General features: G+C 40.8%; 1 protein-coding gene across 2 annotated transcripts; it reads right to left on the bottom strand.

The window, feature by feature from the left end:
- si:ch211-11n16.2 (zinc finger FYVE domain-containing protein 1) lies at positions 1 to 9,418 on the bottom strand. Of its 2 annotated transcripts, none has more exons than XM_028573073.1 (12): positions 9,193 to 9,418; positions 8,051 to 8,332; positions 7,016 to 7,238; positions 6,617 to 6,834; positions 6,339 to 6,445; positions 4,987 to 5,095; positions 4,728 to 4,825; positions 4,511 to 4,628; positions 3,894 to 4,064; positions 3,175 to 3,367; positions 2,628 to 2,726; positions 1 to 2,037 (listed from the first exon to the last, which is right to left on the bottom strand). In XM_028573073.1, the coding sequence occupies exons 1-12, from the start codon at positions 9,307 to 9,309 to the stop codon at positions 1,805 to 1,807; spliced, it is 1,968 nt and encodes a 655-aa protein (XP_028428874.1). In that variant the 5' UTR covers positions 9,310 to 9,418; the 3' UTR covers positions 1 to 1,804. The 2 variants fall into 2 exon arrangements, 1 of the variants encoding a protein (XP_028428874.1); XR_003692166.1 differs by having other exon boundaries at positions 1,949 to 2,037; positions 3,880 to 4,064.
- Between the last annotated feature and the right edge of the window lie 1,884 nt (positions 9,419 to 11,302).

Genomic DNA, 11,302 nt, shown 5'->3' with positions numbered 1-11,302 from the left:
TTTAAATGTCCTTATTTTATTATGACAATGACATTAACATATTTACTGCTACTGAAAATGGACACTGCTAATAAAGGGTTTTATGATGAGTAGTCTGAAAATAGAATTAAACAAACTTATTACAGTACAGTATCACCAAATGCTGCATAGAATTAGCTAAATAACTCCCTGACATTAATCACTTTAAATAAAAGCAAAACAGAGGAAGTGTTGATTAGGACACACAGAAGACAAACACTAAACATGTCAAAGAAGTATCTTTCCTGATATGGGCTAAAAAAAAATCAAAAATCTATTAAGATGTGAAGAGAAAGTCTGTGTCCAGCTTAATCTTTACTTGATTGACATAAGTCTTTTTTTATTGCCACATTGTCTTTCTCTTGCCATCTAGTTACTTTTGCAATAATGTGTAATACCCATTCATGCAAATAAAGCATGCTTATAAGGTAGCGATTAGAGAGAGAGAGAAGCAGCGAGAAAGGCAGTAAGTGACTGAATACATTTGTAGAGACACTCAGTCCTCCAGAATCCACTGAAAAACCTTAAAAATTGAATTGATAATTTCTAGACATAAATTGCATTCATCTATCCAGTATTTTAAACAGAAACTCCCTTTGACAGTGTCATTTTTCCATCAACATTGCAAGGGATTTGATCGCCTTTCAAATATCAAAACAACTAAATTGTCCTGTCTAGTGCAGGTGCATTACATTAAGAATGTTTTTTGAAGTGTCAGTGGCTCAAGAGAGTGCCTACCTTTTATTATAACCTTTGAAAGGTAAATCTACATCAGTACACAGGTATTTCCATATGTTGGAATGTATATGTGTTGTGCGACAGATTTTTTTCTTCCTATTTATTTCACCATAACCTGGATACAAATGTAAGAGTTAGATGAGCAAGGCTGTAGGTTACACTGCTCTGTAATTAGGCACAAATAATCTCATTACTCTTGCACACGTGGAGTAATCTCCTAAAACAAGCTTTAGGGGCTATAGAAATGGGAATCAAGATTCCCATGAAGGCACACACTGCTGTAGCTCATGTTTCTACATCTTGTATCTCTTTCTGACCAGAATAATACAGGCACACACAAAGTTACTTTTTTTTCCAAGTCTGAAAATGCTTTGTGTTTTCCCCTCCGTCCATCATTTATATACCCCAGAGAGAGATGGTTTAGAGGGAGAAAAAAAGATAACATCACAAAATCCTCACACACAAGATGATGCGAGTTGTTGAGATGGCTCCATCTTTGAAACAGACAGTAGTGCAGTGCATCCCTTTTCACTTATTTTGTCACTTTTAGCCAACAAATTGGTCAAATTAAGAAATTGTCGCGTGGTGCAGGGCTGTGCAAACACAAATAAATGAACAAAGAAGACTGTACTTGAGTGCATTAAAGAGTACAAGCTCTGCTGTTAAAAGTTTAGTATGTCTTAACTTTCTAAATATCCAGTCAGTTAAAATCACATATGCAGCTTTCCATTTGTCCAGTTGGTTTTATGACAGTTTGACTGGTCCAGTAAGGCTGTGGTGAAGGTGATCTATGTTAGATTTGACCTCACAACCACTGCAAAATCAGTTGGGAAGGAAGGCAGATGAGATGGAAAGCTGATCCTAGGTCAGCTCTCAGCACTGATAAAACACCAGGCCTGGTACCCAGGCGGGGACCATTTTAAGCTTCAAAACAGCCCGTCTTTTCAATGCTGCATAATCAATCCTCCCTGTTCTCTTGGAGCAGCAGTGCCAGTATTCACAGTGTTTTTGTGGATCATCTAAAAGGAGTTCTCCCAGTTCAAAAAGCTCACAGACTATCCGTGCGGGCGTGGCAGCCGTCACACACTCTGACTGGGTGGTCCCAACCTCGGGAGGGCACAGGCTTGATGTGTGAGGAGCAGGGGCCGCACACACCCTGTCCACAGGCCCTGCAGTGGTGCTTGGACATTGCTGGAGTGAAGGTTTTGGAGCACTGGTTGCACTGGGTGATGTCCTGGTCTGGCACCCAGTAGTCTGGCCGAGCCACACCTTTCACAAAACCTGGAGGGAGTGGATGGAACAGTAAATATTTAATTAAAGATTTTCTGCAGGAATTGTATATTATTTTTATGAGAGCACACATATCCATATCTGAATAAAACATTCTGTGAAACTGCACAGTGCATATAATATTACAGTGGGGCCGATAAATCACTTTACAGGACCCGAAGCTTCATTAGTGTTTATGGTGTGAATCTCCAAACTGCTATTAAATACCGTAACTCATGATGAATGTGATGAATCTTCTAGACCATTAGGTGTTTATTTATGCCATACATTCCATGAAGGTGAGCCATCAAGTCAAAGTGGCCCAGTGGTTCAGTACATTCACCAGAATTTAAAGTCAACTGTTATCAGCACAAATTTGGAGGTTGTTGCAATAGCTTTTCTCCCCTCATTATTGTTGCAATTTACTTCCACTTTAAACTTTACTTTTTTTTTTTGTGATTAAGACTATTTCAGACAGTGATTACATTAGTGATACAACAGGCCCATTTCTGTACTGTGAAATTGGTCATTAGAATCATGTTCAACAAACTTTCGATTGGTCAAAAGCCATTTGAGCCAGACATAAAGTCCAGTGCACTCACAGAGAGGGTAGTCCACCGCTGTGGTGACCATGTCCAGTGTGGACTGGGCCACCTCCGTCACCCTGCGAGCTATCAGACCACGAGGCTCCACCTTACACACTAAAGAACAGAGGTGTGTATATGTATGAGAGAGATAAAGACACAAATGTGCAGTACACAAAAGCAGCAATAATATTTTTATATATGAGCATCTATCACAGATACAATCAGTATTAAATAAAAGGAATCAGTTTTTCTTTCTTTTCCCACTGCACTGTCTGGATTCTGCATCCCTTAAATATTCATAGATGTGATTGTATGGCTTACATTTTTTGTCTGTTAATTAACACATTTTAAAATGTAAGGATATAGGAAAGGAAATATCGGTGGAGATAAGCTAGATGCTAGCAAAGTAAATGCTTATTCATGATCATTGACCCTGCTGTGTGTTAATCCACGTAATTTAAAAAGATCTATCGATACTACTTGCTTTATTAAAATTACTTTTACTGTATGTAATTTAACAAACTGCCTGTTGAAGTTCACTAACTCTTTGGAAGTGTCTTACCCTGGCTGTTAGTGTCAGCTGGCCCTCCCTGTCGGTAGCAGGCCTTACACACCCTGACAGGGCCATTGCCCCAGCCTCTCTCTGGCACCGGCATCCTGTGGCTGGAGCAGGGGTGGCAGAAACCCTCGCCACATGATCTGCAGTGATGCTTCCTCTCCGCCTCTTCGAACACCTTCCGACAGCCATGACAGGCCTGAGGGAGGGATGGACATTGATACCATTATTACTGCAAGCATTGAGTCATGTCAATCGACTTGTGTGGACTTCACTGGAACACCGCAACTAAACAGAGGTATATGCACTGGCTGAATTAGCACAACTTTTATGCATTTCTTTCACATCTACTGCAGTCATATTCAGTGTTCACTCTGAAGGAATCAGTTCACATGGCTAGGCACTTGAAATGACATCTCAAACATGTTAAGAGGCTAAAAGCACATTTAAAACCTGCCCTGTTTCAGCCGCCTGGGTGCAAACTGTAGCAGGAGCATAACTCAGTGTAGGCAACACCGATTATTTTCGTTTTTCTTGCTACTGACAGCACTCCATGACCACAAACAACAGAGCTATGTGTTGAAATCGACCGGAATTCTCCTTTAAGCTGTTATAATTTTTAAAGGAAATATATTTTCACATGTGGCCTTGTGTATTTTAACTTTGATCCTTGTAATCTAAATTGTTCTGCAGTGTTTGTCTCAGCTTTACCTCTTCATACTCACAGTGATCTCTGTGTTGGGTCTCCAGTATTGCGGTGCCACCTGGTCAGTGAGCCAGGCAGTGACAGCTTTGGTGGGCCCGGTGCTGTACTCGGACACTGACTGGATCACAAAGTTCATCCCATCCAGGACCCTCTGGGCAGCGTTCTGGTGGTTGGTCAGAAATGTGTCCGACTGAAAAGAAGAAAGGGGGTTGGAAAATTGCAGTTGAAGCAGGGGAGCAGAGGGTTATGTAGGCGACAAGTAGAAAGAGCGAGATGAGAGACAGACGAAACAAAATTACCTTTTCAAAAGGAGGATCAGTGTATCACTACGATACCAATCAATTAATCCCTACTAAAGCAGTGAAAAATAGTACAAATGTATCACTTGCAGGATATCAGTCTCTTAGGTGAGGCTGCTCGCCAAACTTCATGCAAGATGTATTAATTTTAACGTTGTTTCAATGGCTAAGTGGTGTATTTTGCATGTGAAGCTTTGTTAGAATGAAATGTTCAATATATAACTAAAGATAGCTATGCATAATCTCATCCATCACATGCTAAGCAATAATGTCAGTATTCAGTACTTTTGTACTGAATCTATAAACTGGAGGAATCAAAGAAGGGTCAAGTACTCACCCCTTCCCAGACATGCTTGACCTCAGATCGCACCACGCCGCTCTCAGGGTCCTGGTTTCCCATCCAGTACTGTCTGCTGCGGTAGATTACACCACAGCTAGCACACTCCAACACATAGCTGATGGGAAGGTGGGGAGACAACATGAAATGATTGGATGTGTGTGTGTGTGTGTGTGTGTGTGTGTGTGTGTGTGTGTGTGTGTGTGTGTGTACCTACCCTGACCAGGCATACTTCGCCAGTCCTAACCAAGGGTTGTCAGTGGAAGCTGACGTCTTGGGCAAGACAATCACCTCTCTGCCTCCTTCATAGCACCTCTGCAGACATGAACACAGAAAATAATATAGCAAATACTTAAGAAATTGGGTAATGTGTTGTTGTTTTTTTGTAGATAAAACAACATACTGTAAATGTCACATTTTTGGGTACCAGGTCACCTGAACTAGCTGGCAAGACTGGTGTCAGGAGTCGCTCTTACCTTACAGATAAGGACCTTGTTGTTGTACTGGTGTACATACTGGCACAGTCCATCTGCCATGTGGGGGACCCTGTCTCTCAGATGGTTCATTCCATTTTTACAGCGAATGCTGGAGATGAGACAGACAACCAAACATTTCAAACCAACACGACAGATGTCAGAGTCAGTGATGCGGGCAGGTTTTCGTAAAAGTCGGACCAATGTGTACAGTCCATTAATCAAAGACAGAATCCTTTCAGAACCAGTGTTAGGATGTCTTAGAAAGAAAGAAATAGAGTAGGGGACTCCCATTTCTCCTTTCCAAAACTATAAAAAAAAAGACATCAAGTTTTATGTGTCCCATTGGGGAGACAGTAAGACCAACATCAGATTTTTGCTTTGTGAGAATAAATTCCAATTCTGGGATTCAGCCAGTGGCAACTGAAAAAAATCTGTTTGTGTGTCTGTTTATGTTTCCATACAGCAATAAAAGGCTTTAACTGCTGTGGGAAGATTCTGAACAAGAGGTATATTCCCCAACTCAAGTAACAAGAGGTACGTTTAGAAATTAAAAATCCCCAGGCATAATTTATGACTAAAAATACTCTGCTTTGAATAATAATTTGGGTCTGGTATGGTTTTGCACAACAGGGTTTAATTAACTGGTTAAAACCACATCTACTATGTCCCCACAGTACAATTCTAAAGATTGAAAGTAATGCTGTAAAACTGGAAACTGTATCTGCTGAAAGGATGCAAAGGATCAATGTACAGATGTCTGAACCTGCTAATGCCGAGGTTTGACCATGAGGAGCAGACTTCCTCCATAAGGGTGGGAGCAAGGTTAGATGTCACCAACGCCAGAGTGAAAAATGCTTTTAGCCCCAATGGCAGTGTGACCTGTCTCCATGTCTTGAAGGCTGAATGATACTATTCTTTGAGAAACAGAGTAATAGACAGTAGACTGCTGGGAGGTGGAACGCAGTAACAGGTCTCTTATGAAGCATCCACCATAGGAGAACATAGCAGCCCAGAAATAAAACTACAAGTGTGATACAGCCATCCCTGACATTCTTGAATATATATCATAACGCTCAACATAATCTAGGGATTATTTTAATTCCAAAAAATATTAGATTTTTTTATCTTTTGAAAGTAGAAAAATGGGATTCGGGAACTAAATAAGTGTGCACTTAACAATGTAAGAGTGTAAGTGATGAAAAGTTCACTTGATGATTTATTTATTTATTTCACCAGTGTTTCAGTCTAAATCTACCCAGATTTTGGTCTAGCTAAAATGTCATGCCCAATTCAATCTCAAGACTGGAGAAAAGAGACAGAGTACCTGCTCAAACATGTTTGTAATGACTTACTTGCAGCTGAGGCAAACAGCGGAGCAGGTGAAGTACTCGTCTGGGAAGAAGGAGTAAGGGGTCATCTTGTCGTCTAACAGTTCCCCACAGAAACGCTCACTTAGGGCCTAAGGAAACGTAAAAAAAGGAAGGTGAAGATTGATGGGAGAGGAAAAGCTGATACAAAACAAGATAAGAGTTGAGACCACAAGACAAAACTGTCTTCATCTCTATGTTAAATTTCTCTAAAATTCTACTTGGTGTCTATTTAATAAAGAAGGTAATGGTCAACCACTTACCTCCAGAGCGTGAAACACTATCCCGGGTTGGCGGGGGGAGCGTGTGTGAGTGTTCTTTACTTGCTGCCTGACGGCCTCCAGCAGCCTGTTGTAATCAGTGGGAGGCGTGATGGTCTGGGTGCCAACATACTGCACCGAGCTGAAGGCCTCTGTCCCCAAGCCCAGGTCGTGAAAACGCTTCTGGAGCAGCGTGTCGGCATGGTCGGCCACCTTCGAATCTACAAGGGAAAGGAAAAGCAAAGACATTTTAGTTGGACAGAAAGGAAGCACAGAACCAGAGATAAAACCCATTACAATATATCCTGTAAAAAAGCAAAGAAACGTGTTTGAAAATCTGAGGTGTGTTTTTGTGATCACATACAGTATGTGCATGTCATTTAGTATATTTCCCTCCCCTACCATGACCGAGCAACTGGGTGTGGGTGGTCTCCTGAAAGACGATGATGGCAGGCCCAAGAGAAGAGAGGGGCACGTCCAGACCACAGCGACTCGAGAGGGCCCTCAGCTCCGGGGTGAAGTGCTTCAGGTAGGCCCCCGAGGCATTGCTCAGAAACTGGAACATGTCGTTGTGGAGGCGCTCTGCTCGTGTACGATAGACTACTATATCAGACACTGCCAATACCTGGAAAAGAAGGGAGTAGATATAGAGCTAAGACAGATGTAGAATCTATGACTTTTACCAAGAAAACAGGACATATGGAGAAATTGAATTATAGATGTACAAGGATTAACTGATAAATTACATTGCGAGCATAGGGAGAGGTTGACAAGTAGTAAGGTACTCAGAAATATTGTTACTTGTGTGAGGAAAATAATGAAAACAATATATACTCTAATATATGTATGGTAAGACACAAAATACACATCACATCTTACTCTTTTAGCAGTCAACTAAATTTAGAGGGACATACACTTGATGTGTGTCTCTAGCCCTCTTAAAACCAGCTGTCCCAAAAACAAGCACCACTATTTCACATGTGCACTGATACTGCCAGAATTGCTATAAAACAATTTAGAATCTATCAAGAAATGCATGGTGCCTGCAAATGATAATTACCTACATATCAACTAGTCTTAGTGCATGCCCACTAGCCATTGACAAAATGTATCAGCACAACTTTTCTCACTCTAATTATAGACAACTGCATTGCGGTGAACTGTACATTGAGTGATGTAAAGACAAACATATTTATAATAATTTTATAATAATAATATAATATATATATATATATATATATATATATATATATATATACACACAACACACACACACACACACACATATACACATATACACATATACACATATATATATATATATATATATACATACATATATATAAATATATATATACACGAAATTTACTATTTTGTGTAAATACATCCAGCTATCAGTTAATTCCAACAAAACCAACCAGCGGCCACTAAAATTACCTTTAGCAGCAGTCGCATTCTCTGGTTCTGATTGGCTGCGGCCCCCAACAGGCCCTCAGTATCCAGGGAGACCAGGTTGAGGCTAGGGTCATACGCTGCCCATACTCCCACCGTACAGGAGCTGGGGGACTTGGAGGTGTAGAATACACTCTCACCACCGAATAGGATGTGGTTGAGGGTGTGTGACTTTCCATCACCGGTGTTGCCAAAGATGGAGATGACCTTGACTCCTGACACGTCCCCACAGCCGAGTCTGTCCACAAACTCAGACTCATCGCGGACCTGTTGGGAGGAAGGAGAACACAAGGCGGAGAGCCGTTTATTGACAGAGGATGGTTGTTGGGCTTTCTTAACATGCTATTATTGGCTCCCCTAGTTGATTTAATTGAATCAAGGCAAAAGCTTATTAAATTTGGGTGAACAATTCAGTCTTGGGTGACAAGGAGCCTTAACACACAACAAAATCAACAACTGGGTTCTATGTTCTACTATTTTTGAGACCATTACATTCAGTCCAGAAAAACAAACACTCTTTGAAATGAAAGCTGTATTAATTAACAATATTCTGCTGGCCCTTCAGCTTTCTTAGGACAAACAGACAAAATTGTTTGTGCATACATCCCAGACTATTTGGATAAGTATAAAGAAAAAAATCTGCATTATCGCCTGCACTTTGTACTGCTGTAACGTTAACAACAATAGCCTACATAAGAGGGCGACTCCCTGCGGGTCAGCTGTGCTGAATGACTCACCAGGGACTTTCCCAACGAGAAACCCATTTGCTGCTCTACCTCCGTCCGTGGTAGTTATGCTTTTTAATTTCTTTGAGCCCTTGTTGGCGAAAATTATGTGCTTAAACACTACGGACGCCATGGGTAAAAGCTGTATTGTTATTATATTAACAAATCGTGGACATATGTCAACAAGCTCATTTTGTTGAGTTAAAAATAATAACTTGACTTTAGCTCGGTGTTTTGTAAGCTACTGCTATTTGAGCTCATGCATCAGCACTGTAACTGTTAGCATCAGGGACAACTATTAGTTGATGGCCTTCATTAGAATGCGTGTTGCTGTCCTCCTCTTCTTAGCTTAGGAGCTAAATGTTAGCATCCGCTAACTCAGTTGACGTTAGCTAACTTTACCTGCAGGTTTTCTTGTTCATCCACCAGCAGGAAGCTCCGGACACCGTCTGGACACTCCTTTGCCTTCATTGGACTGATCGAGATACTCTCCATTTCTTTCATCAGTATTTCGGACATCGTTGTTTAATTACTTAAAACATATTTGTGACGGCAAAACGAAAGTTCAACCTGACTCCTCTTGTGTCTGTCAATCACAACAACAGCGCGTGTGCTGCTGACGCTGCGGGAGGAGCCAAGAAGCATTTAGGCAGTGACGTAAGACGCATTATGTACGTTTGGTCAACGTCTTGTCTGGTACATCAGCACCACCATGTGAACAAAAGGCGGAATGGCACCGAACCTGCCATTCAACAAACTTCTTAAATCAAAATATGGAAAAGCATAAAAATAGATGAGGTGATGACTTCACAGACCCATAAATTCTATGTTTATTATGTAGCAGATTTATCAAGTTTATATCAAGTATGCAAACCAAACAAAATTCAAGCCCATATACTGTATTTGTTCCACTGCATAAAGCTGTAGCCTAAAATATGTCTTTTAAAACTGCAACTAATTTATAATTACAGGATCACACGGAATAAAGGTTTCATTTAACTGGCAGATAGTGTTTTATTGGAGCAGTGCTGCCATGTTAGAGCTGCTTGCTAATGTTCATTAAATATTTGTTAGCACAGATCTATAAATATCACATGTCACTGAATGGCTTCAGAGCGGCGCCACTGCTGCTAACAGGACATGGAGATAGAAATTCCAGCATTGCTGCTCTAACAGTCCTGGCTGAGCTCCTTCCTTCCTTCCTTCCTTCCTTCCTTCCTTCCTTCCTTCCTTCCTTCCTTCCTTCCTTCCTTCCTTCCTTCCTTCCTTCCTTCATTTCTTCCTTCCTTCCTTCTTTCCAAGCAGGGAAAGAAAGCAGATGCTCAGAATTTAAAAAAAGGAAGAAATAAAGGATAGAGGAGGTGAGGAGATCGGAGATGGTTATAACCTTTCTCCAGGCTCAACCATGAGAGACAAATGTCTGAAAGAATCAATTATAGGCCTACTCCCAACCCATCGCCCCTGATTAATGAATAATTAAAGTTGCTCAGTGCAGGACTACCTAGTATAGATAATATAAGATTATCAATGGGTCTAATAACATGCCACCACTAATGTAAGATTATGTAGACACAACATCTAGGCTATCTTCATTTCCCCTAGATAAACTTGTTACTGACGGGTAATTGCCAATCAGTCATCATATATTGTCTAAGTTTTCTTTAGTAGAAAAGAGTTGACTACCTTTATATGTGGACTGTATAGCTTATGTTTTATGGAAATTAAGTAATGCCTTCCTGAAAATATAATATATATGTATATATATATATATATATATATATATATATATATACAACAAAACCTATAGGCCTATACATACATTTTCAAATGCATTCAGTATGAAATGTATCCATCAAGTTGCCACTTATATGATGTGATGCAATTTTGGGACTGGCCAGTGCAGATTCAACATCGCCCATCATCATCATCATCATCATCATCATCATCATCCAGACAAGGCAACAATGCATAAGAGAAGCTGGCATCCTCAGACTGACAGACAGTCCTGCAACCCAACCTTTACATACGCCTAACTATAGACGTTTTTTTTTCCCCCAATAAATTCGGAACTGGGGGATGGCTTGCCCTTACAAGTCCGAGGCGGGACTGTGGTCCACTTAAACCGCTATTCCCGCTGGTACTTGTAGTGCGTTTCTCCTCAGCATGTTTCATGTTGACATGCGTAAAAAACTACACTTCCCCAAAGCTGTCACAGAGCGCTCCCGCATCCCATTGGCTGCTCGCTCCAGCCGCAGCCCCAGAGAATGAATGAAATTGAAATAGCTGCTACATTACATGTACAATACCGGGCTCTGCAGTGTTGCATTCTGTCATACTATATCAAAATGGCCACAGCGGTACAGAACCCCCTCAAATCGTAAGTACAACACATTTCCTGAGCGTTTGCGCTTTTTCAATTTGTGCATGCTGTCAGTGCATTTTAAAATCCTTAAATTCCCAGATATTTCTCAGCACGATTAACAACACATCTATAGGCTACATGCAATGCATA

The sequence above is a fragment of the Perca flavescens genome, chromosome 3 (genome assembly GCF_004354835.1).
Source record: "Perca flavescens isolate YP-PL-M2 chromosome 3, PFLA_1.0, whole genome shotgun sequence".
Taxonomy (NCBI): Eukaryota; Metazoa; Chordata; class Actinopteri; order Perciformes; family Percidae; genus Perca; species Perca flavescens.
This window is presented reverse-complemented; position numbering and strand designations above follow the sequence as displayed.

What these genes read in the sequence shown, in the direction of transcription:
- si:ch211-11n16.2 (XM_028573073.1), bottom strand. Translation starts at nt 9,309, where the DNA reads ATGTCCGAAATACTGATGAAAGAAATGGAGAGTATCTCGATCAGTCCA. An exon ending in GCTGTTTGCCTCAGCTGCAA is followed by an intron (nt 5,096 to 6,338) that starts GTAAGTCATTAC and finishes TCTCATCTCCAG; the next exon opens with CATTCGCTGTAAAAATGGAA. An exon ending in AGCTGACACTAACAGCCAGG is followed by an intron (nt 2,727 to 3,174) that starts GTAAGACACTTC and finishes TCTGTTCTTTAG; the next exon opens with TGTGTAAGGTGGAGCCTCGT.